This window comes from Lineus longissimus, chromosome 5 (assembly GCF_910592395.1).
Source record: "Lineus longissimus chromosome 5, tnLinLong1.2, whole genome shotgun sequence".
NCBI classification, from domain to species: Eukaryota; Metazoa; Nemertea; class Pilidiophora; order Heteronemertea; family Lineidae; genus Lineus; species Lineus longissimus.
In genome coordinates this window covers 16,565,588-16,592,403 of record NC_088312.1, presented here as the reverse complement: position 1 = coordinate 16,592,403, position 26,816 = coordinate 16,565,588, and the positions used below count along the sequence as shown (strand labels likewise).

General features: G+C 42.8%; 2 protein-coding genes across 2 annotated transcripts; both read left to right on the top strand.

Annotated features, from left to right (window-relative positions):
• The first annotated feature begins 15,391 nt into the window (after positions 1 to 15,391).
• Positions 15,392 to 17,103, top strand: LOC135488556 (uncharacterized). Its single transcript, XM_064773195.1, has 5 exons — positions 15,392 to 15,465; positions 15,816 to 15,901; positions 16,114 to 16,224; positions 16,533 to 16,628; positions 16,900 to 17,103. Exons 1-5 carry the CDS (start codon positions 15,414 to 15,416, stop codon positions 17,101 to 17,103), a joined length of 549 nt encoding a protein of 182 aa, XP_064629265.1. The 5' UTR covers positions 15,392 to 15,413.
• Positions 17,104 to 24,318: 7,215 nt separating this feature from the next.
• Positions 24,319 to 24,690, top strand: LOC135488555 (uncharacterized). The gene has a single exon (XM_064773194.1). It carries the CDS (start codon positions 24,319 to 24,321, stop codon positions 24,688 to 24,690), a length of 372 nt encoding a protein of 123 aa, XP_064629264.1.
• The last annotated feature ends 2,126 nt before the right edge of the window (positions 24,691 to 26,816 follow it).

Here is a 26,816-nt window from a genome sequence, read left to right as displayed (position 1 = left end):
TTATCATTACTATCATTTCAGCTTTTCCAGTCGAGGAGTATGGGCAGTTATTACCGCAAATAAAGACAAACCAAAGCAAAGACACTTGTGTAGCATATCAAGGACACGTAGATTGATACTCCTATGTGTGCCACATCAAAGACATCTGGAATGCATGTTTTGTTTTTGTTTGATACAGCATAGATAAAACTAGACCGCAACTTATCTGATGGCCTGTTGACTTCGCATCGTTATCTTTGACGTGGTGTATGGTCCAGAGAGGTATTGCGGTCATGTCTTATCTGTGCTGTGTATGGCTCATGAAAACAACTGTCCATCCCAGAGAGGTTGCGGTCTAGTTTTATCTATACTGTATCAAACAAAAACAAAACATGCATTTCAGATGTCTTTGATGTGGCACACATAGGAGTATCAATCTACGTGTCCTTGATATGCTACACAAGTGTCTTTGCTTTGGTTTGTCATTATTTGCGGTAATAACCGCCCATAGAGGAGCCGACACCTAAGAGGGGCGGAGGAGAAAGATCTCTGGGATAAGGTGAAGGAGCGGGACATGTCCGCTGAGGAGGACACCGAGGATGGAGGAGAGAAAGTCCTGCGGCGGATTTCCAACACAAGAAAGAGAAAGCCAGAGGTGAACGAACTAGTCGCAGTATTGGACTCACGAATGGATGCCAATACTGAGTGGAACAGTGCCCCGAAACTGCGACGGATTTGAAAATTAAGATCTTGTAAATGAAATCAAGTACATGTAAGGAAACATGAAATCTGAAAATAAAATTCAATGAAGATTAAGAATTTTTTTGCGGAATTATTTCTATGCACATGCAGCCATGCTTTACGGATAAAAGGCAAATCAGTTGGACGTGTGCATAACCACGTAGCCATACCACTACCCCCACCCCCACCCCCGCCACCCCCCCCCCCCCAGCCCCGAGCAGCAGTCACTGGAATATACGGACATATGTTCAGATAATTTACACATAATACTCAAGGATATGTACGTACATAATTCCCATCATACTACAGGATATCCCCACCATCATTGGAATACACTTCTTGAATACTGACATATAATGGGATATCTCGACGGAACCGGACGATATGCTGGAATATATCCGAATAATCAACTCATTATACTAAAGGACACGTAAATAATTCCCATTATACTGCAGGATATCTGGTCAATATCTGTCTGCATGTCTGAATACATCCCATGATACGGCCAGTATACGGCAAGTATACGGTCAGTATTACTGACATAAACTGACCTATACTGGCATAGAATAATGCGATATACTGTGCGTATAATGTGATTTCCCTAAGAATATTGTCAATATATTGTGCTATACTGCGTTATACTGTGAGAATATTGGAAAATATTGAGTCATTATAACACATGGTTACAAATGTTCCGGATCATTTGATATACTGACATTGCACTAACTCATGATACTTGAAGTATCCTACCAGTATTTCTCATTCTACGTCATAACATGCCTTATATACTGAAATATATTGTCTCATTGAAGTCATGATTTCAACCCATTTCGTGCAGTGAATCATCCGCTTTAACATATCGTGTTCCCATTATACCTGATATTCCGCCTCTTATAGCTTTTTCAAGCGATAGCAAAATGTCAATCTCTGTCAAAACTCCAAGGGTTATGTTTGTATTATTTTATCCTGGCTTGCCATGTTAACAATAACAATGACAATGACTATGTTAAAATATTTCATATTAATCTCTCTAAACCTTTCGAATAAATCACTTAGTAATAAAACATCCGATTTTAGATATAAATCAACAAACTCTCCATGATTCGAAACTTTGAAATGTTCCCATATTTTCTTTGCCTCTTCATAAACAGATTCTGGTTGCATTTCATTTTTCAGTTCATCGAAGAACATTTCGTGGGTTAAGGTTGTTTCACTGAAAGAATTGTGAGATGTGAAGAATGAATAGGAAGCGGAACCATTCTTTCTTAGTAATTTGAAGTCTGCTTCATTCGGATAAAATTTTCTTGTTATTTTAAAATCATTGTCTACCATTGATTTTGTTACCGAGTCTAAACTCCCCTGTAAAAACCTAAACTAATCCAAAAATCTTAAACACCCAAATTGAAGGGAAACGTAATCTTCGGTTGTTTTAGCTGGAAGTTTGAGATATTTTTTTGTTTTGCAGTTAGTTTAATAAGTAACTGTTTAATGAAAAGATGAGCATCAAATTGGCTGAGGTTGTGGAAATATACTGGAACGAAATTAACATGTTTTGCTCTTAAGTTACATTGATGATGCGCTGCACCTCTGTACTTACCGGTAAAATGGTAGTGATCTCGTACTCTGTCATTTTCAAGGAGTTTATCGCAATAATAACAATTTGTGGTATTTTGAAATTATTCTTCTTCCCCTTCTTTCATTTGTAGCGGAATGTTAGTTTGCAAAAGTTTCCATAAATCATTGTTTAATTCAAGCATCCAATCACAAAATACTTCTACAACATTTTCAGATCTGTTCATCATATACCGGCTTTTGTATAAACCTGGGTAGAGAGAATGAATATAAGTTCACACAGATACTGCTTCTTGTTTGAAAAGATTTTTGTATCTTATGATTTGTCTCCTCATCTGTGATTGTTGTTTCGTTATCGAGTTTTCGACTGATTGCTTCAAAATCAGCATAAATTACAAATAGAACTTGGTTCTTGTATTGATAGTTTTTAAATTGTAGCTTAATGGTAGCTTAATTTCACAGTAGTCGTGTACTTCACATTTCTTTTTATGATTTTCTAAAGCCGGTTTTGAGGAGAAAGCATTCATACAGATTCTACACAAATGAAGTTCATTGGAATCTTTTGTATTAAAACGCATTTATGTCTTTAAAGGGAAGGGCCCGCCAAAAAATGGGGAGTTTTGGACGACCCGGTCAAAACCTTAGGTGGGAATAAGGTTTCATTGATAAATATAAGGAGTTTCAAGGACCCCAAAACACTTGCAAGGTTTAAGAAATACTGGTCTGTCATTGGTTTACGTTTTCTTATCATCAAAATACTCTCATCTTGAAAAATAAGACAATATTTACGACCAATGCGACCAATTTTTACATTCATTTTGCAACATTATTGTTAACGCGTCCCTTGCAGATTCGTAAGGTACTACATGTATTTGGATGTTTTGCGACAAACTGCCTAGTCTAGTTTCTTCGCTTACGGATAAACGAATAAGTTACACTGCCGTTCCTTACTGTTGGAATTGAAGGAGAGAGGATAGGCCTACTATATTCATCTGATGTTGCTAAGTTCTTTTTTGGAGTCTTCAAGGCCTAGCCTTCCGCTGTCAAATACAGTAGGCTATCCCGATGAAAACTGATGCGCCCAGGTATGTGTAACGTTACTCATGAAGCATACATCACACACGGCGTTTTGTCTGGTATCGCTATCATGTTCGTATCGTAATCAGTCTTCTTTCTAAGGTTATTTGGTTTCCATGGTTTCCACATCCCCCCGACTCAAAGTCCATATACATGTATATGTACTACTATTCTTTGCATTCTCCATCTTTTCTTTGCTAAAACATCACTTCTATTACTATTGACGATGTAACATGTCCTAACTGCATTCCGCTATCATCGCCGACTTTATTTATATACCAGAAGACTGGCCTCTGTGTAGCCGATTATGTAACCCATGGTGGAAACAGCTGACAGCACCCAGGGGATCCACGTGCTGCTCGCGAATTTTCAACTCGTATTAAACAAAAAGTTGTAAAGTTATGTAAATAAGCTTCCTTATATGGAACTAGTGACCTCACACAGTAGTTTGTAATTTCGCTACAGATGTCACTACTGCTCTCGGTTGCAAGACGATTCAATCTCTTTAAGATACATAAAATGTTCTTTATAATAAAGTAAAGCGGTTTCTTCAGTTTCTTGGTCATCAGTTTCAACAGTCTTTGTTATATAAATTGGCACCAGTGTACAATCTTTTATTGTGAAGTCTTTTGATGGAGGTGTTTTTAATTCAAATATGTTAGTCTTGATATTGTTATCTTTTGCAATTTTAGGTAGATCTTTCTGAACACATATAGGATAATCAGTGTTAATCTTTATCAAATGTTCATATTTTCTGTAGGAGCTTTCATCACACAAATGATTTGATGGTGAATATAATGCTGCTAACAAACTCCATAGAAAGCCAAATCATAAAAAGCATCTGTCGTCGCTACATCTGACGTTGATTACTCCTTTGGTTTTAAATTGTAACTTTACATAATGCCCGCCGTGTGTTCTCTTATAGCAAGCAATAGTCAAATTACAGAACAGAATACGTTTGAAGGACAAACCACTTCCATTAAAATACCTTTCTTCGATTTGAGTGTTTATATATGTAATTTGCCCCATTAACACTTCTTCAGCACGTGTTTCTGAAGATAGTGTTGCCATGTTTGCTTGAATTCCATGTGTTATTGTTTCACCTTCTTTCTCAAATTCAGCTTTAACCGATAAACAAATTTTATGATGTTTGTCTTTAATTTTAGATAATACTTCTGCCAACTTCTCCTTGAACTCATCAATATTTTTCACTTCCTTGTTTATTCTTAAGCGTAATGTCACAATGTTAGGCAGGCGGTATTTGCACCACGCCACCACGGGCACCACGCGACCACCACGCCACCACGCGAACAGGCGGAGCGATCATAATGACGATATCAAAACAGACCATCAGACCACAGACACTTGAGAGTTGTGGTTACACCTACCAATTATAGATGGCATGTTGGTATACTGCGTTGTTGCCTGACGGGATTTACGAGTATTTATTACTTGTTAATGGCATTCGCAAAAAGCAGGGTATGGCAGGGCTTTTATTAAGCCGCTATACATCCGTGTCCAACCGTTTGTCATGAGAGATCTTATCACACCATTATTGTTATCACAATATTGTCACTGCGGAGAAAGTATAGATCGGAGACCTATTATTGCGAATTCGTGTTGTACAGACTTGTCCCCGGTAAAACATATTTCTATTAATACCTGTATTGGGAGAAATGCATTTGTGGATCCCCTCTAGGCCCTATTGTAATTTTCCCGCTTTTTCTTTATCTTTGTTGTATCATGCTAATAACTAATTACCATGCTCTCCCAGGTCAGTTTGCACGCTGAGCTGCACAAACATCAGCCAATCAGCTTCTTTCAGCATCCTCACGTGACATGGGGAGCCAATCACGCTCTAGCATGAACAAGCTCGGTGGCCCAGATTCCTGGGCATCATTCTTGCTCTAGATTTACACTAAGCTACTTCACGTTTTAAATATCACAATTTTGCTATTCGTTTTGCCCGTTTCATTTCGTTTTTGGCGTGTTTCGCATAGTATTACTAGGCAAGTATACAATGGCACTGTCAGTTAAGATCGTAGGGAGTAGCTTCGTTAAAAGATTAGGCCAATTCGTACAAGAGCGGGGCGAGTTTGACCAATTTGTCGATCGCCACCGTTTGAATCTCGGTCTAGATTACGAGTTTGCTCGTGTTGACATCCACGGCTTCAGTGGTTTAACTGCGCCTTCCCTTGGTTCAAAATACGAACCAAGCATCAGGCGGTCGGTTCCTGATATCGTTGTATGTCATGCAGGCGGTAATGACCTCGCCAAACGGGATAGTCTGTCGACGGCGGCAGACATTTACGATTTCGGTGTGTTGCTCACTGAACACTATGGCGTGCAGCACTTCATTGCATGCGGTACATTGAAACGCTATAGCATCAAGCATGATGGTACTCTGAAATTTGGTATTTCTGAGCAGGAATTTGAGGCTAAGACGAAAGATCATAACTTTCGTCTCAGCAATTTCATGGATGGTAAGCGGCTGCGTTTTTGGGAGTTCTTCTCCATTCAAGGCCCTCAAACTGGTCCCGCCGCAATAGACTTTTCTGATGGAGTTCACCTAAATCAGCAGGGCATGAAGGAGTACTTCAGGGAGATGAGAGGCGTGATTATGAAGTACTCCAATCGGCTCCATCATGAAAATCGCTGGAGTTATCAGTATTAGGCTTCAGGCTCCATTCTTCATTAGACTCGATCTGTCTGAGGGTTCGGCGACTTCCATGCGGGCGGTTGGCTTACTCTCGACAGGTTAATACATATACATTTTATTGGGATTAAACGTATATCCGTCTTTTTGCTGGCACGTTTTCTTGCGTTGCCCGTATAGCACTTCTTGGCCCCCCCCCCTTACTATAGTAGTTATTTTAGCCACAATCGATATATTGTTGGTCTTTTCGGGGTGGGGGTCTACGACACCCCCTCTTTGCGTAGTTAGCCCGTATAGCAGCTACTCCACTATGCCCAGTGGAGTCTCTGCTGGCTCTGTAGCTAGCTAGATTAGCACCTTGGCTATCTACCTCAGTTACTAATGGCAGGGTCCGGTATGCTTATCGGCCATCTGGGCAATATCTTATGGTTTTCTGCCACGTTTTTAGGAGGTGTTCTTTAGCCCGTATAACAATTATCCCACTATGCCTAGTGGATTCTTTGTTGGCTTAGTTCATTTACTTTTCAGGCCCGTACAGCGTTCGCTATGATTATTAACAGTTGGCCTTGGCTATATATTTTACAATTTAGCCCTTTCACTGGCTATTGTTTGCTTAGTTACTCACAGATCGTTGACGGGTTTATCCTAAAGTTGATATTGGCCCCGTTCAACCGTTCACTGTCCGGTATGCCTACCGATCATCTGGCCATACAGTTACTTAGCATTTTTACACTTTATGTCTTTCAGATCAACATGTCAGGTCTGCGGTCAAGAATACGCCGGCGAAAAGACTACACGGGGCCAACACCAGGCCCACGAACGCTGAGTCGGATGAGATCAGTGGTGGTGGTCACACCCCCCGTCGCGAAGAAAGTTTGTGTGCCGACTCAGGAGAAATCTCTGGACACCATGGATAATTCGCGAAATACGAGCCCGGTCGGACAATCCCATAAATCGGCTCGTCGAAGCAAAACAGTGAAGGACAAAGCCAGGAGGCGTATTTCTCGGACAATTAAGGAGGACTCTCGCTCACGTCCGCAGTTCCCCTTGGGGCGCTGCTCCCCACCGCCAGACTTTCAGTTTACAACCCCGCAGCTGCAGATAGCTCGGCCTCCACAGTTAGACACCAAACAAATCGTGGAGGCATTGTCAGCAGACATTCAGAACAATCTAGTGCCGACCATTGTGCAGTCAGTCAAGGTGCAGGTTATGGCGGCCTTGCGCAGTGAGGGTGTAATTCCAGCAAACCAACTGAGTACACAAGCCCCTCCCAGCGCTTCTTCAACAGGGAGGCCAATAGGTGTAGCCACCTATCCTAACCATGTTCCAACAGTTTCATTAGGTACGGGTATGTTACCCCTTCATGCTAAAGTAACAGTGTTAGAGGAGGGCGCGACCGATAAACCCCCTATACTTTTTTATTCTATGGGCATTCCCATAGATCTGCACGTGTCAGATGACGTCCGTGCTAAGGTCGTCGCTGACAAGTATGTAGACTTGGATGCAATGCTGCCCAAACCTTCCGTTTCGAATCTGGTCCCCGAAGCTGGCACCTTCCAGTTAGTGGACGGTACCCTGAAGGTCGTTCCATCCTCTAAAGCTCGTCACATAAAATCCATAGAGGATTGGTGTACCGCATTTAATGTTTTTATTGCGGTGTATTCCAAAGTTCACCCCGACTCCACTGCTGGTTTGGTACAGTATGTGGAGATAGTTCGCAGTTTGGCCTCAGGAGGGGGCGATTGGCTTTTTTATGATCAGAATTTTCGATATCTCAGGTCCCAAGACCCAGTTAATTATCCCTGGTTCTCCATCAACTGGGAACTCCACATGTCTGCCAATTCTAGAGGTTGTCCCCACCTGGGTTCTCGTTTTTCCACAGATACGTCTTCGGGGGTGAAGCAAGCTCAGGTCTACAAGCATCAGCAGCAGCAGCGGCCCTTTCGAAGGGCAGGGTACTCTATGTCATACCCGCAGGGTACCTGCTTCCGATTTCACAAGGGTTTGGGCTGCAACTCCGTCAGCTGCAAGTTTTCACATTCCTGTTTCAAATGTGGTAACGGTTCCCACCCAGCTTCTTCGTGCCCCAGTTCAAAACAGTCTCCAACGTTTACCCCCGGCGGTGCTTCCAACGTCCCCCGTCATTCATCCTCAAGATCCACCCCCAAGTCTTCCAACTCCAATCAATCCAACGGTTTTAAGTAATTTTTTGGAAGGTTACTGTCCAGAAAAGAAGGAATTTTTGTTGTCTGGCTTTAGGTCTGGGTTTAGTATTGGATATGAAGGAGATCTCGATAATTTTTTGGCTCCAAACCTAAAAACAGCTCTTGAGATGCCTGAGGTGGTCGATCGCAAATTGGCCGAGGAATTGGCCAAGGGTCGCTTGGCTGGGCCATTCGTGTCTCCTCCTTTTCCGGTCTTCAGAACATCCCCCATCGGGCTTCATCCCAAAAAGAAACCGGGTGAGTTCAGACTCATACACCATTTGTCCTATCCTAAAGGTTCTTCAATTAATGATGGCATCCCTTTCGATAAATGCACTGTCAAATATGCAACAATTGACACCGCCATTCAGTTGATTAAACAGGCTGGTCGAGGTTGTTATCTTGCTAAGACAGATATCGAATCGGCTTTTCGGCTCCTGCCTGTCAACCCATCTGATTATCCTCTCCTTGGGTTTTCTTGGAAAGATATGTTTTTCCATGATCGTTGCCTTCCCATGGGTTGTTCATCAGCATGTTCTCTCTTTGAGCGTTTCAGTACAAGTCTCGAATGGATAGCTCGTGTTAAGCTTCACATTCCATATATCGCTCACGTTTTGGATGATTTCCTCCTCATAACTAAGTCATTGCCGGAGGGTGTGGTAGCCTTGGCTAGGTTTTCAGACATGTGCAACAAGGTTGGCGTTCCATTGGTCGAGGACAAGACGGTGGGTCTACTAACGGAGCTTGATTTCGTGGGCATTGAGTTGGATTCAAGGAACATGGTGGCCAGGTTGCCCCCAGATAAGATTCAAAAGTGTACTCGCCTACTTGATCAGTTTCTCGGCATGGAAAAGGCCACTCTCCGTGAGTTGCAGTCTCTCATCGGTCTGCTGAACTTTGCCGTCTGTGTGGTACCCCCGGGGCGTCCTTTCCTTAGGCGACTCATAAATCTTACTATTGGTCTCAAGCATCACTCTCACAGGAGGCGTATCACCAAGGAGGTCAAGATGGATCTCAGCATGTGGCTGGAATTCTTATCTGGTTTTAATGGCCGTTGTTTTTTCCTCAGCGACCGATTCTACTCCTCTGATACTTTACATCTTTTCTCGGACAGTTCCACCACTATTGGATTCGGAGTGGTTTTCGGTACCCACTGGGCTTATGGCGTGTGGGAGGAACAGTATCGCTCACTCAATATCGCGATTCTGGAATTTTATCCCATTGTGTTGGCCCTTTACTTATGGTCCAAGGAATTGTCCAACAAAGTAATAGTTTTCCACACGGACAATGAAGCTTTAGTGCACGTCATTAATAAGCAGTCGGCTAAGGAGCCCACTATTCTATCTATTTTACGCAGGTTGGTTCTCGTATGCTTACGTTACAATATTTTGTTCAAGTCTGAACACATTCCCGGCGTAAATAACGTTTTGTGTGACTCTCTTTCTCGTCAACAGATTCAACTTTTTGACGTGCCTCGAGATGTTGCGGGATGGATCACATGATGCATGGCTGGCAAGATCCAGGTGATAACTTTATGGTCGCAACGGCCTTGTCCGGGCTTGCTAAGTCCAATAACACACTGGATGTAAGGTTACCCATTACTGTCCCCATTCTCTCTAAACTCCTTCACGTCACTGGCCTGGTCGTCATGGATCATTTCGACAGAAAATTGGTCAGGGCTATGCTTTCACTTGCGTTTTTCGCCTTTCTAAGGATTGGCGAGATTACCACGCGTTCCGCTAGGTTGACTTCACTTTTAGAACGTTCGGACCTTCAACTAGATTCGGCTAGTCCATCAGCCGGTATGTCCGTTATATTTAGAAAATACAAGCACAGCAAAGGCAGCCGGCCGGTTGTCATTCAGATCTCGCCCCAAGGCCAAAAGTTGCTCTGCCCAGTGGTCAACATGTGTAATTATTTGTCGGTACGGCCTGACACATCTGGGTCGCTCTTTATGCGTGCTGATGGCTCGTCGGTAACCCGGGCTCACTTCTCACATTACCTGCACAGTTTACTGCGGGCATGTTCCCTTGATCCCACACTTTACCAGGGACACTCTTTTCGTATAGGCGCCGCCTCTTGGGCGGCTCAGTCTGGCTTATCCGATCAACATATTCGTCACCTGGGTAGATGGAATTCTGATGCCTTCCATAAGTATATCCGTAACGTCTCCATTCATGTTTGAATTATACTTCTTTTCACTGTGTTATGTTTAATTGCTTTTCTTTTGGATGGGGAGATACTTAGTGTTCTTTCATGCGCACGGATCACTCAAACATCCCCCTACATTTCATACAGGGGAGGGCACGCAGTTTTCCATGCGGGTGAACTGTACGTCATCTCACTGGGTATTATCAAAAGGTTTATTCAATCAATATGTTCTTAACATGACACTGAGTGTTCTTTCATGCGGACGGATCACTCAAACATCCCCCCTTAAGGTTGGTCAATATACAGGGGATGGCACGCAGTTTTCCATGCGGGTGAACTGTACGTCATCACGCTGTGTATTATTAAAAGGTTTATTCAATCAATATGTTCTTAACACGACACTGAGTGTTCTTTCATGCGGATGGATCACTCAAACATCCCCCTACATTTCCTCATCTTTTTAGCCCTATCCTTAATTTTGGTCAATATACAGGGGATGGCACGCAGTTTTCCATGCAGGCGAACTGTACGTCATCTCACTGGGTAATATTATAAGGTTTATTCAATCAATATGTTCTTAACACGACACTGAGTGACACACAACTAAACAATCATTTGGCTTTGGTGGGGGGCAGCCTTCGTTCCGTAGGCTTGTGGCGGTTTTGCCCCACTCCTTTGCCTTTTTAATGGTCCTCATCATGCAGCTTTTCTTGTAAATAACCCAAAATACTTCATGCTGCTCATTATGTAAATATTCAAGTTTTCTTCGGGCCTACAATTATCTTATTTTCAATAAATGTCACTCAGTGTCCTTATCATGCCTATATCATATCAGTTTTCTTGTCAGTTTGTATAGACTGCAACTACAGTTATTCTCTGTTAGGAATGTCACAACCTGGAGATGGTCTGGTCACAACCAGGACCCCAATTACAGTTATTCTCCGTTGGGACTGTCACAACCTTAGGACGGTCTCCGCCTTCTCTCACAACCTCGAGGGGGCACCACAAAACATATTTCTATTAAGTGTCAGTCCATGATACCACCATGCAGAATCATGCAAATGGTGGCAAGGTGGGGGGTCAACAGATCTAGTTGTAATTTCTACCACAGACCTGTCCTAGGGTAATATGAAGGCTGGTGGATTGGTTTCGAAAATAACCCCACAGTTTTGGGGTACGGCTGTTAACCATTTCCTACTCATTTTCCTTTTAAAAAAACATGCATTATCCCTCAAAATAGGCTAAGTCTTTTGTCAATTTTCGTGCATCAAACAGAATTATCACTTAACACCGCCTATTGAAATTGAAAGTACATGATCTGAACTACCTTTTCATGCCTTTTGTTTTGCCCCAGGTACATTTAATGACAGGTACAGTACGTCCCAAAAACACTGCAATCTCAAATTTCAGTAATGAAATGGCCAGGGCCATTGTGCTCACCTCATGTGGAGGAAAGATGGATAAAGAGCATGGTCTTGTGTCATGTAGTGTTAGGTTTGATGTAGGTCCAAGCAATTACAATTTCCCCAAAATGGCCAATTTACAGTACATTCGACCTCTGTGACCTTGAAAAGTAGGTCAAATCAAAGAAGACCCGGGTGACACATTGAATGGTTGTTAGAATTAGATGTACCTATGATATAAAATTGGTGCCAATCGGGCAAGTCATTACTAGGAATAATGGCATTTTGAAGAATTTAGGATTTGGCCCCCTCCCTGGAGGCCAAACGGCAAATCAGATCGCACCAAACTTCGGTACCTGAGATCACCTGACCAAGGGGTACATGTGTACTTAATTTGTGATCAATAGTCATTACAGTTAAGAAACGTGCCATAGTTACGGCCTGACGGCGAATTTACGCCATTTGACCTCTGTGACCTTGACAAGAAGGTCAAATTAAAAACCTGTGTGACATATATTGTATGGTGGTTAGATGTACCCATGATATCAAATTGGTGGCAATCGGGCAAGAAGTTAAGGAATAATCACATTTTTAAGGTTTTTGGATTTTGCCCCCTGGTGGTCAAGTGGTGAATCATATTGGACCAAACTTTGGTCCCTGAGATCACCTGACTAAGGGGTAAATGTGTACCAAATTTGGTATCAATAGTCATTGCAGTTTAGAAACGTGCCATCGTTACATCCTAATGGCTAATTTACACCATTTGACCTCTGTGACCTTGAAAAGGAGGTCAAATCAAAAACCCGGAGGATATATGATGCACCTTTGCTAGAAGTACCTACCATATTTTTTTCAAAATTTCCCGACTACTATTAAGGGAGATATTGCATATTTTCACTTTTAACGTTTGGCCCCCTGGTGGCCAAACCATGAAACGAATCGGACCGAAACTTAGTCTCCCAGGTGTCATTACATAAGGGTACATGTGTACCAAGTTTCAACTCAATAGCTCTAACAGTTACGAAACGTGCCCTGCTAACGGACGACGGACGACGACGACGACGACGACGACGACGACGACGACGACGACGACGACGACGACGACGACGACGACGACGACGACGACGACGACGACGACGACGAAGACGACGACGGACGACGGACGCCACGGTATGGGATAAGCTCACCTCTGCTAAGAGGTGAGCTAAAAAGGCAATTTTAATTCTCCTTTAGCTCCAACACTGCAGTTTTTTAGGTGATGCCACTTCCAGGTAAGGAAGTCAGAATGCTGTTTTTTAATTTGCAAAAGAAAAAAATCCGGCCGCCCTTACGGTTTTCCGGTGAGGGGGTCGAGTCGCGCCCTTCTCACTGGTGCCCATTTTTTGCCCATTCCCTCAGATAACTGACGAAATACACATGCTTTCCAAATAAAATTACATTTTTAGATGTTAGTGAACCCCCCTCTCCCTTGCCCCTCCCACACACTCCCTCAAACAACCTAGAGGCCTTTATTACCCCTGTGGAGGCTTAGCGGTCTAGGCGGAAACGAACACCAGCAACGACAACAACAACAACAGTTACAGTTACAATGCATTGTGTACATGCACGTGTACATTGTGTGATAGTCTATTGAAAATGGAACCTGAAAAATCACAGTTGAAATGTGGATTTGCTGTCATATCCAAGGATATCGAGTGTGGTACTGACGCTTCATACCCCAATGACAAGAGTGTGATCCCCTTGAAACAATGTAAGAAGGACGTGCACTCCCATTTGATGCGTTGGATGTCCTCCAGGAAAGCCAGTCAAGTCAAAAGTGAATGGGAGCTCATAGCACTTCGTGCTGGCGTGTTTGATATGAGTTCTCCAGTTCTGGACACCACAATATGCCCGAACCACCGATACAAGTTGAGTTTATCATGGAATCAGCAAAGGAGATGCCAGCACCCACTTCATCAACCCTCTAAAACAAGTCGGAAGCCCAGAAAACAGGGCCGTATTTAACTTTTTTGTCCAGGGGGGGCAGTGGGATAGATCGCCGTGGGACAGATCGCCGAAGGCGATCTGCATGCGCCGCAGGCGCATCTGAACGGGGGGGGGGGGGGGGTCTGGGGGCCCTCCCCCAAGAAAAATTTGAAAATAAAAGGTCTGAAATGGCATTTTCCTGGCATTTGGAAGTGTGAATCAATAGTATTTTTACTCTAAAAAATGAAATGGCCAGGGCCATTGTGCTCACCTCATGTGGTGGAAAGATGGATAAAGAGCATGGTATTGTGTCATGTAGTGTTAGGTTTGATGTAGGTCCAAGCAATTACAATTTCCCCAAAATGGCCAATTTACAGTACATTCGACCTCTGTGACCTTGAAAAGTAGGTCAAATCAAAGAAGACCCGGGTGACTCATTGAATGGCTGTTAGAATTAGATGTACCTATGATATAAAATTGGTGCCAATCGGGCAAGTCATTACTAGGAATATTAATGGCATTTTGAAGAATTTAGGATTTGGCCCCCTCCCTGGAGGCCAAATGGCAAATCAGATCGCACCAAACTTCGGTACCTAAGATCACCTGACCAAGGGGTACATGTGTACTTAATTTGTGATCAATAGTCATTGCAGTTAAGAAACGTGCCAGAGTTACGGCCTGACGTCGAATTTACGCCATTTGACCTCTGTGACCTTGACAAGAAGGTCAAATTAAAAACCTGTGTGACATATACTGTATGGTGGTTAGATGTACCCATGATATCAATTTGGTGGCAATCGGGCAAGAAGTTAAGGAATAATCACATTTTTAAGGTTTTTGGATTTTGCCCCCTGGTGGTCAAGTGGTGAATCATATTGGACCAAACTTCGGTCCCTGAGATCACCTGACTAAGGGGTAAATGTGTACCAAATTTGGTATCAATAGTCATTGCAGTTTAGAAACGTGCCATCGTTACATCCTAACGGCCAATTTACACCATTTGACCTCTGTGACCTTGAAAAGGAGGTCAAATCAAAAACCCAGAGGATATATGATGCACCTTTGCTAGAAGTACCTACCATATTTTTTTCAAAATTTCCCGACTATTATTAAGGGAGATATTGCATGTTTTCACTTTTAACGTTTGGCCCCCTGGTGGCCAAACCATGAAACGAATCGGACCGAAACTTGGTCTCCAAGGTGTCATTACATAAGGGTACATGTGTACCAAGTTTCAACTCAATAGCTCTAACAGTTACGAAACGTGCCCTGCTAACGGACGACGGACGACGACGGACGACGACGACGACGACGACGACGACGACGACGACGACGACGGACGACGGACGCCACGGTATGGGATAAGCTCACCTCTGCTAAGAGGTGAGCTAAAAAGGACCACTTTTATGAAGTATTTTACGAAAATACCACATTTGGACAGAAAATGTTAATTTGCAGATTATAAGGGTTGCACCTGAGTTGATAACATCTGCTATCCATATGCTGCTATCATGCTGGTAAAGCTATGGCTAAGATTAGTCTGTCTTTTTATTACTGTCTGAAATTTTTTTTCTTCAACATTTATTGCACAGGGGGGGCAGCTGCCCCCCCTGCCCCCCCTCTAAATACCGCCCTGGAAAAGATGGTGGTTCAGTTCATCGAGTGATGTCTCGGGAAATATACATCAAGTGGGGAGTTTTTGTCCCAGTTGGCTCAGGTAAGGGATCAGTCTCAAAATCACTGAAGTAGAAAAGAAGCAGTAGGCCTGTAATGATACCCACTCTGACTAAACCTAACTTTGGTGCAAAACCAACTGAGTGATAACGATTTACCACTTCACTTGTGTTCTTCCTAGAAAGTTGATTGGAGCCTTGGCTTTATGATCAGGAAGTCCCAGTTATGATTCCCTGCCAGTGCCACTGGAGGTGATGCTTCACTGCCGTACAAAATCAGCATGGCCGGTCGCATTATCAAAACAAGTCTATCATCATCATCATGTCCTCACACTATTATATTGCACATCAGTCATCATATTATCATTACCCCCATAATCTGGTGCCTTTTCAGCTCTGTGTAAAGGATGTGAGGCTAAACATCGAGTATCTGTGGCAAATGTAGAACCAGAAGTAGAACCAGCACCCATGGATACAGAGGTGAGTTGAATGAAAAAAAAGGGGAGAAGATTCAGGGCAAGCCAAAGTGCATATTGGTTAATTCTGCCTGCAGCGACTGACTTACATGTAAGAAGGTCACTGATGAGAGAGGAGGGACTAAGCTGAAAACCTTGATGCCATTCTGGCTCCCATCTCCTTGGCAATGAGGGATTCTAAGCTAAACCTGATTCTCCATCAATATCTTTTTTCAGTCCGCTGTTGCCTCTTCCTCTGTTCAACCAGCCGACGCCTTAGAAAACCCAGCAGACGGGACAGAAGGGCAATCTCTCAAGTCAGATATACATGTAAATGTAGGCCATGAGGTAAGTGTTCAGTCATCGCATAGTTAATGAAGTTTTTTACTGCAAGCATTTCGAGCTGATTTGACTAGACCACCAAGTACTATACAGGGTGGCCTGAAACTGAAAATTGGTTCGGTACACATCCCAATACTCACAGCCAGCCGAACGAAAAGCGGAAATCAACAAAAGATGATGCTGGTACGCAAGAGCAGCGAAAACCGGTGCAAAAAATGTCGATTTGTTCTATCTTTGTCCGCGAGAGGCGCTGCATTTCTGAGTTTGTTATATATCATACACATACTTGCCAAATACTATGCTGATATTTTCAGGGAGGAGTTGGAGATGTTCAGTATCCAATTAAGATTCAATCAGCAAGTGGTGGTGAAGGTGATGGATCTTCCTCTGAAACAGATTTGCTTATCAAGGTGAGATATGAAGTACTGAGAGCACAGTCTGATAGGGTGGTAAAATTATCCTTTCTGCTTCTAAAGTTTCGTGACCACTTTACGAGATGAGGTGTGTCACTTTTTACGTAATTGGTAAATGAACAGTATCAGAAGCTCTGTTAATGAGAACTTCATAGTGCATGATTGCCATTTGAAGACCTATGTTGCCTCTTTGCAGAGAGGCCACCCTCTATACAGCGGCCTTTCCAAAAAATATTATCTTATAAAATGTATTATCTGGTTTTTTCAGGGTCGCCACTTTTTACCAGGGAATGGTGGCTCGAGCCCTAGCACAGAGACCACTAGTGGGAATAATGATGCTCGTGATATACTAGACATCACGTGGGCCCCAACCCCAGCGCCAAAGAATTTTGAGCTAGCCACGCTGAATAGGTTTCTGCAGCAGGGAGGATGTGCACCAGTAGAAGGCCAGCTCCAAACTGCAATTGGTTAAAAAATGATTTTATAGCGATATCTTGGGATAAATTTGAACTTTGGCTTTCAGTAAACAATTGTAAATGCCAAGATAGATTTTTAATGTCAGTATACTTAGTAGCGCTAATGTCAGTTTTGAACAACCAAGCCTGCTACTGGAAAGTGGGACTCTCTCCTGATACTATCCTGCACTTGGGCCTGACATGTAGTACCGTAAATGAGGTGTTACTAGTATTGGTCCCTCCTTAGTAGTGGTTAGTAGTGGTTTGGCTATTGTCTGCAAAATAGCCTTTTTGCTATGTATCATTATATTAGCTTGTAAATAAATCACCCATTTGTAAAAAAAAAGTGTCCCTGCTTCTTAGGTGGCAGCACTGTCCTCTGCAGACAGGTACAAGTGTAGCATGTGGAAAGTTGTGATCACTCCTAAGGGACTGGACAGTACCGTAACTCAGTTCATGAAAAACTTCTCCATTCCAGTACATGTATATGTACAATTTAGCCAATGCTAGAGCAACTCCAGGAGAACATTTCACCGCCAACCAAGGAGATAAAAACTTCCAATAGCAGTACTCTGACGGTGCAGCCAACTGCAGGGTTGTCCTCATCAAACAGTAATTACAGTAGGAACTGCACCTTTGGTCAATTGGCTCCTTAGCAATGGAAGGTGTTACTAGTATGTGAAATGAGCACTTCTGCAAGGTTCTTAGGAACAGGATGATCCCTGCATGGGTTGATAAAGATGTATTATTAGTAGGTCATACCACATGCCCTTCAGGTGCCTTAGCCATGGGGGGGGGGGGTCCAACCCTTACAACATGCTCTGGCAGCATGACACAGGCTAATGAATGGGTCAACATTAGCATCCTCACCAACAGGGGGGTTTCTTTAGGTTTTCGGACTGTAAGAAGGCCTACATGTAGCTTATTCAATTACGTTGCCATCAGGTAGGCCAAGGCCGAAATGTTATTTGAAATTCAAATCAGCATTTCAGGACCTATGGGGCCCAATTCCCCAAAGGGCTTTCATCAAGGGCAAATTTGTAGTGATGAGCTTGTTCTTTTTTGGGGGGAAAAATGCAAGTGGAGTTATTTACCTAAATTTACTTAAAATAGGTTAGTAGGCCTAGGCATGGGGGGGATGATCATGGTGGTTGACAGTAACTACTTATCCTCATGGCCAGCACCAAGCATAAATTATGTGTTCATTATGCATTTATTTTATAATTCATCAAGTGTACAAAAAGGTGGCAGCACTAGCCAATGAGTGTCATTTTGGTGGAAAATAGCACTTTTTCCTTGGTTTATCCTGGGAAAACAGTAAAAGCGGCCGGAAATTTTATTTCTGATTTTGAAAGTAGGTATCACTACCTTTATCATGTGCAAGCCACAGCATTCAAAGACCTGCAGTGTTGGAGATATGAGCGTCGATAGAGAGCTCTTCCTAAGCACTGCCCCTAGGTATGCATAATTACTAGGCCTAGCACGACCAAAGTATGAAGTGTTACTCAATGACCTGTTGCAGAATGGAAGATCTCATCAAATACTTCCATCATACAAAGGGGGAAAATCCAGCTATTTTTTTTAGTCTCTGCAGGAGTGCCCAACATTGACCCAAAAATACACAAAAAATAGGGGGAAAAAAGCTAAAACAAGCCCCCTAACTAGGCCTGCCCCCAACTCGGTTGCTAGTGATTTTTGAGAGTCATCAATTGCTGTGTAATGATGTCTTAGTGGAAGGATCTTGCATACCTAATCTCGTAAAAAACGGTTGACCCCCACCTTGCCACCCTCTGCATGGTGGTATCATGGACTGACACTTAATACCTGTATTGGGAGAAATGCATTTGTGGATCCCCTCTAGGCCCTATTGTAATTTTCCCGCTTTTTCTTTATCTTTGTTGTATCATGCTAATAACTAATTACCATGCTCTCCCAGGTCAGTTTGCACGCTGAGCTGCACAAACATCAGCCAATCAGCTTCTTTCAGCATCCTCACGTGACATGGGGAGCCAATCACGCCCTAGCATGAACAAGCTCTGTGGCCCAGATTCCTGGGCATCATTCTTGCTCTAGATTTACACTAAGCTACTTCACGTTTTAAATATCACAATTTTCCCTCCCTCCTCTCCCTTTAAGAGGACTTTGTATATATTACTATTCATGTATTTACCTTGGAGTAAGTGGTGGCGGTTTTGCCCCACTCCTTTGCCTTTTTAATGGTCCTTATCATGCAGCTTTTCTTGTAAATAACCCAAAATACTTCATGCTGCTCATTATGTAAATATTCAAGTTTTCTTCGGGCCTACAATTATCTTATTTTCAATAAATGTCACTCAGTGTCCTTATCATGTCTATATCATATCAGTTTTCTTGTCAGTTTGTATAGACTGCAACTACAGTTATTCTCTGTTAGGAATGTCACAACCTGGAGACGGTCTGGTCACAACCAGGACCCAAATTACAGTTATTCTCCGTTGGGACTGTCACAACCTTAGGACGGTCTCCGCCTTCTCTCACAACCTCGAGGGGGCACCACAAAGGTCCTGTACGGCATGTACGCTTATGCATTGAAAGCCTATTTGGTACACTGATGTGAAAGTATATATTGTGACCTGTTTTAAAGGTCCCGCCCTATTGTTCGACAATGGTTCAGTGATTTCAAATACCTGACGGGCTCATCTTGCCTATAGGTGTATTGTCTCATGTGTGAATAGTTTCGACGTCCTAGTCACGCCTGTAACAAGGATACATTCAGTGATGAATCAAATAAGACCTAATGCCCTTACTCTGTTTATAAGTCAGCTAAAGTTGGCCAATTTGACCCCCTGCTCCTACATAGTCCCCCTTTAATGGGAAACTATAGGCAACAGCTAGGTAGGCAAGATAAAGTTACACAAAGTCGCCAATAAGGGTCTCTCACACAACAGTATGTTGAAACTATGCACATGTGTTCGAGTGAGTGATAAATCTAACTCCTCCCCCCCCCCCCCAACCCACCCCACCCAAACGAACGGCCACCCCTTTAAAGGGAGACTATATAACCCACTCGTACTCGTATGGTTTTTGCAGGTCAGTCGTCAGTTGGAGTAGGTCTAGTTACTCAACGGTAATTCTGTACGTATTTCCGTAGTTGGCGTACGCCTTTATTCCAATAATCCCAAGAACGGGCATCAGAGAAGCTAGGATAGCAGCCAATGCCATCTATAATTGTTCCAAGAAACCATGATCCAATGAATCGACCACTATTTTGATATCGTCATTATGATCGCTCCGCCTGTTCGCGTGGTGGCGTGGTGGTCGCGTGGTGCCCGTGGTGGCGTGGTGCAAATACCGCCTGCCACAATGTTACGATTTGGGACAAACTGGTTCAAAATTTCTATTCCTTCTATTCCTTGTATTTCTTCCACAGTATTGTTATCAAGCAACATTGATGGCTTCTCCCCAGGTTGACGTGCTTTTGGAATTGTTGGTGTTTCCTTGTTTTTTGCCCTTTCCTGATGTGTGATAGTCATTGAATGTGTCGCACAATTTTTGGCTTTGATATTTTTAGAACAAGCTTCGCAGTGTATATCGCCAGTGAGGACACCTTCTGCCTGTAACCAATGTGCTTCTGTTTTTAAATGGGCTTTATAGTTCTTGGTTAACATTTCTTTGTCACATACTTTACAAGTGGTTTGTACAGGTGTCACTTGCCTCCTTTCTAATTCTTTTAATTGTTGCTCCACTTTTGTAATTCGTTGCTGACCTTGTACTGTTGAGTATCTACTACCGGCGGACCGACGTAGGGTGTTACAAAGTTTGGGTCTTCCAATATCTTTATTTCTGTTTTTAGTTTTCTTGTTTCTACATTCGTCAAATGCTTTTTTGTACTAAGATGTCTTTTAAAACTTGTGAAGTGATAATCTTCTCTACAGGCTTTGCAGTGCTCAAATATATTTGTACGCTCTTTAATTGTTGTTTTCTCATCTTCCATTTATATAGCACTAAATTTGTTTAATATGTGAAACTGGTAACCAATCATTAAATTTATCATTATACCCTTTCCATTTTATCAACCCATATTTTTCACCTTTAATTGTTTTATATCTTAATATTTTTTCTATTTTGTATTCCAATTGTTCGGGGTTTGGAACATAGCTTAATTCCTCAGCAAAAAAATACCCTTCTAAAGGTTCGTTCTGATACTCCTCAAGCTTAAAAACAATAGGCTTTGTAAATATAATTTGAACGATTTTAAAGACTTCTTCAGTGAAATTTGGAAGATAACCTTTAGGAAATATGGTTTTATATTTTGAAATTCTCACACTGGCTCCAATTTTGAATTTAGGCTTGTTAAAAGTATTTATCAAAAAAGCACCATAAAGATTAAACCTCACAGTTTCTTCATTAACCTCCTTTCTGGCGTCTATGGGTTTCATACCAATTGAACTGTGAAAAGGTGTTCAGGTCACGTGACTTTCGACGTTCCGTAAGTGCATTTTCGCGTCACGCACAAAAAAAGAAACCAGGAAGACCCAAGGTAAACAGGTATCTAATCTTTCATTCTCTCAAATTTCAATGAAATTCATCTAGTATTAGGGGAGAAATTAGAAATTACGCACAACTTGGGCCGCCGTGGCGATCATCACGTCCGCCATAACGTTATGCTAATGAAGACGGCCGGAGGCGTGGCCAGCTGTCACTTGCTCTTCAAATCTTTGGCGCCTTTTCCGCAAAAGGGCATGTGACCTATGTAGATTATCTAGCCGGAAATGAACTCTACTGCTGAAACCTTGCTGTTCGTCAAAAACCGGATGAAATTCCGTCAATATTTACCGATTTTAGGCATTTTTCTGAAATCTTATAAAAATGTCATTTATAAGGATCTAGTGGTAATTGTAAGTATAAACCTCCGTTTTGATGAAAATAATTTGACATCTCCAGCGGAATCAAGAATTTATAATTTATTTGTAGTTCCAACTTTTTCGTAACATCTGGGCACTTTTCCAATTAAATTAGCATTAGAAAATCAGCTGATTTCAGTCAGTTTGTGTAGGTTTATTGTATATTTTGACAATGTTTTCATTCTTGTTATCTCGTGACAGTTGACTAATGTTGTTCTTGACACAGTCCCGAGACTCGAATGCTCTGTATGTAAAGGTTTTGTTGGGTAGTTTGGTGAAAATATCAATGTTTTACTTTTCATTTCCTGGTTCATGCATTCAGCATTGCATGGTTTTAGTGACAGTGTGACAGTGTTCTGTGAGTGACCAGGCCATGTTTAGCTATAGCTGTGTGTACTATAGCACCATCTGTAACTCTGAACCAATAAAGCCTTTGGGGAGATGTCTCATTGACATAAATGATATATAAATTGAAAGTACCAATACCAACTGAGATATTATTCTTTATTTTGAGGTATTAATTCTTTATTTTCAGATCTGGCTGGATGAAGAGAATTGAGGCAGATTCAGCACAGTGAGGGATTGTGGTCGTCAAGCAGTGAATACATTCGATGGTACTTGAGACGTATTATCCGTTACTTTCATCTGTAGTTTGCAAATGAGTTGAATAATAATGTATGAACTTGATTTATAATGCTTCTAGTCTTTCTGTGTCTGTTAATAGCCACATTTCAAACAGTCGACTGGCGTCCTTACTGTTATCCGATCATTTTGATATATTACAAGCCTGGTTAGAATGTTAATGGTGTTGGCAGAGTTTGACGGCCATCTTGGTTTCAATATTGTGGCCATGTTAGCATTTGTAACATATCTCGGTCAAACCGCGGCTCTTCAAAGGAATGAAATGATTATTTAAGGTATACGTATTTAGAAATTGAAAGCAAACAACAGTGTTGTTCAAGGGAATAAAATGATTACTTAAAATGCATGTTCAAAAATTAAAGATAAACAATTTAGGAGAAACTTGGCCGAAGTGTTGTGGTGACCAAACTGAAGTAAACCACTGGTCAAACTAAACCAACACATTGTATACTTTTTGGTTTGGAATTATTTATGATACGTGAGGTTATCAAGTTGGTTCTTTTCATTCAGAGGGAGGCGATGTTGTTTCACACGCCAAATGATGCAAGATGACGGATCATACACCAAGCTAACCCCGTATCATGGGACCGCTTCGTCACTCGTATCAGGTGGTAAATGTCACCATCGCCTTAGTAACATGTAACAAACATATGAAGTGTATAAAAGTTGGGAGATCCGTTCCCTCAGAGAGAACCCAGCAAGTGAGAACAGAGGCTGTACTATAAGATCAATGGGAGAAATAAAGAGCAGAAACTTGGAATAATTGTTGAAGTCATTGAAGTCCCCCCAAGGCAGAGCCTAACAACAAACTGGTGTTGGAACCCGGGTATTTCGATCTACGGTAGATGATTACAAGAGCACGAGCCAGGATGGGTGAAGAGCATGACGAGGAGGTACGAGCGGAAATTGAAGATGAGCTCAGAAAGATAGGAGAAGAAATGAGAGCGAGAAAGGCTAAACGGGATCAACAATCTACCGAGGCTGAAGAGTGTGCCAAGTGGGCACAGGAGTCATTGGAGAAGCTGAAGAAGAAGATGCCTGCTACAGCGGATTTCAAACAACAGTTGAAGGACCTAGAGAAAATTCGAAAAGGGCTAGCCAAGAAGGAGGAGGTCGAATGGTATGACTGCATCGAGGAGGATGAGGGACCCAGAGTCAGGTATGTAGAAAGAAGGGTGCCAGGTATAACAGGCATGAAACCCGAAGGATTTACAGGTACCAGCACAGTGGATGCTCTAGCTTGGTTAAAAACATTTATACACTTCGCTACATTAATGGGGTGGAAAGAACGGGCAAAAATGGACGCTTTTCCATTGTTCCTAAAGGGAGATGCACTATCGTGGTACCAGGGATTGGCCACGGAACAACTAGGGGACTGGGAGGCATTACAAAAGGCATTCAAGGATCGATATCAAGAATCTGAAAAGTGGATTAGGGCTCGGGAGTTAGCCGGCAGGAGGCTTATGCCCGGAGAGAGTATTGACAGTTTCACGGACGATATTCTGATGCGGAGTCGAGAATTAGACCTTCCAGATCACTTAGCATTAAGTGCCTATATTGAAGGACTTCCCACACAGATCCGGCCCCCTGGTTTGGCAAAGCATGCCAGAAAACTTGCAAGCTGCAATCAAAGCTGCTCGAAATGCGGTCAAAATGATGAAACTGGAAAATCCAGGCAGAGTAGCGGCCATAACACAGGATAGATCGATGGAGGAAGTGCTGAAGAAACTGGAGGCTATGCAGGCAGAATTAACGGACCTGAGAAAGTCAGCCGATGCGAGACAACCATATTACACCAGAGCGGGAGCACCAGGCCGAAATCGTCGTGATGCAAATGCTCAAGTCATTTGTTACTATTGTGGTAAGCCTGGACACTTTCAGAGGGACTGCATCGTGAAACGGCGGGATGAAGAGAGAGCAGATGGACAGCGGTATCCTGCAACTGCACCACCCGATAGGCAGCGGTACCCTCCAAATGCACCACCCGATAGGCAGCGGTATCCTTCAAATGGACCACCACCCCCTTCCAATTACCCAGGACGACAGGATGGACCGCCCCGACCAGCAAATCAACAATAGCCACTACCGAAACCGAACCAGCCTGACGTCAAGGAAAAGAAGCCGAAACAAAAGGGGAAAAGAAGAACAGCAACAAGAAAGTCTTTTCAAATAAACTTCACAGGGGGGCCGACAATTCAGATGAAATGTGATGATGTAACAATTTCTACGCTAGTGGATACTGGGGCTTCAATTAGTGTCATTGATTATGATTATTTTATGAAAATGTTACCACAGGAGAAATATCCGATTTTCCCAAGTTCTTACGGGGATAGTATTTGCTGTGCCGATGGGAATCATATGCAAATTATGGGCATAGTCACAATGAACATTGGTATTGGCAACAGGAAGGTCAGTCACAATTGCCATGTCATCAAAGGACTTGCCCATACCCTCATTTTGGGTTTGGATTTTATCCACAAACAGGAGGCCATCATAAATGCTAGGACCAGGGAAGTGACATTCAAAGACTTGGGTACTATATCTATGGATTCGGCTGCACAGTTCAATGTGCAGGCCAGTGTGGCCTGTCGAGATAATGTAACTATCCCAGCATTATCGGAAGCGATTATACGAGGAAAAAAATAAAGTTCAAAGATCGAATTGAAGGGCAGGCATGTACTATCCAACCGAAGCAAAGATTGGGGAATCGATATGGATTAATGGGAGCACACAGTATAGCTTATATTCAGAAGGGAATAGTCCCCTTCGTGTTCTCAACCCTGCCCCATACCCTGTCACATTACGGCGAGGAGCGGAAGTGGCTAGCGCATCCTCCATAGACTTAAATCAATCGGCATATTGGCGCATTGCCGTTGAGGACATAGGTATATCTCTTGAAGAACAACGATGTCAGATCGAGGAGGGTTCATTAAATGAAACAGAGCGGAAGGAATTGGATAAATTGTTGGAAGAATATAAGGACGTATTCGCTGAGGACCTTGCCGAGTTAGGAGAAGCCAAAAACTTTGAATGTGAGATTGAAACAGAACCAGGAACAGTAGTCCGTCAACGACCTTATAGAGTTCCCATGGCCTTACGAGATGTAATGGATCAACATATTCAAAAGTTGCACCAGGCTGGGATTATTCAGAAATCAACTTCAAATTGGTCTTCCCCCGCTCTTTTGGTACCAAAACCAAAGGGGCATCGTCTCGTAATAGACTACCGAAATGTCAACAAATTAGTCCGATGCGATTCCCACCCCCTCCCCGTAGCAAATGAACAGTTGTTTAGCTGTGGGCCCGCCAGCCTCTTCTCCTCCATGGACTTACAGCAGGGATATTTTCAACTTAGGTTATCGCCAGCTTCAGCTCGAAAACTTGCATTTGTGGTCCCAAACGGTTTGTGGGAGTTTACCAGGCTTCCAATGGGTTTAGTATCGGCACCCTCGATTTTCCAACGCTTCATGAATCAAACTCTCATGGATTTACCGAACGTTTTAGTGTACTTGGATGATATTATTGCGTTTTCCAGAAATTGGGCTGAGCACAAGGAGCATCTTCAAGGTATCTTTGAGCGACTGAGGGCGGCTGGTTTGCGTCTCAAACCAAGCAAGTGCCATTTCGCTCAAACTCAATTGAAGTTCTTTGGGCATAAACTGACTCGTGAAGGAGTAAAAGCTGATGACGAAAAACTCAAGGCCGTAAAGGATTACCCCCGCCCGACAACCGTAACTCAGGTAAGGGCTTTCTTAGGACTCGCAAATTACTACCGAAAAATGGTTAAGGGATTTAGTATCCTAGCCAGGCCAATAGTAAACCTTACCAGGAAGGAAGTGAAGTTTCAATGGACAGCCGAGTGCGAAGAAGCATTCAACAATCTCAAAAATGCTTTAACTTCGGACCCTGTTGTATTAGCTTATCCTGATTTGAAGAAGGAAATGACAGTTCATTGCGATGCATCAAATTTCGCTGTCGGTTACACTCTGGTCCAAAAGGATGCTGACAGCAAGGAACGGGTAATAAGTTATGGCGGTCGAGATTTAACCCGTTCAGAGATGAACTACTCCGCCGGGGAGCGCGAACTTTTGGCAGTAGTCTGCGCTTTGAAGTTTTTCAAGTTCTATCTCTATGGGCGAAAATTTCATGTGGAAACTGACCATAGCTCCCTTCAGTGGATCCTGAAACAAGACACTGATGGACTCC

Coding starts and splice junctions, on each gene's coding strand:
- LOC135488556 (XM_064773195.1), top strand. CDS start 15,414: ATGTCTCGGGAAATATACATCAAGTGGGGAGTTTTTGTCCCAGTTGGC. Junction 15,466..15,815: donor TTTTGTCCCAGTTGGCTCAG/GTAAGGGATCAG, acceptor GTGCCTTTTCAG/CTCTGTGTAAAGGATGTGAG. Junction 16,225..16,532: donor ATGTAAATGTAGGCCATGAG/GTAAGTGTTCAG, acceptor TGATATTTTCAG/GGAGGAGTTGGAGATGTTCA.
- LOC135488555 (XM_064773194.1), top strand. CDS start 24,319: ATGGAGGAAGTGCTGAAGAAACTGGAGGCTATGCAGGCAGAATTAACG.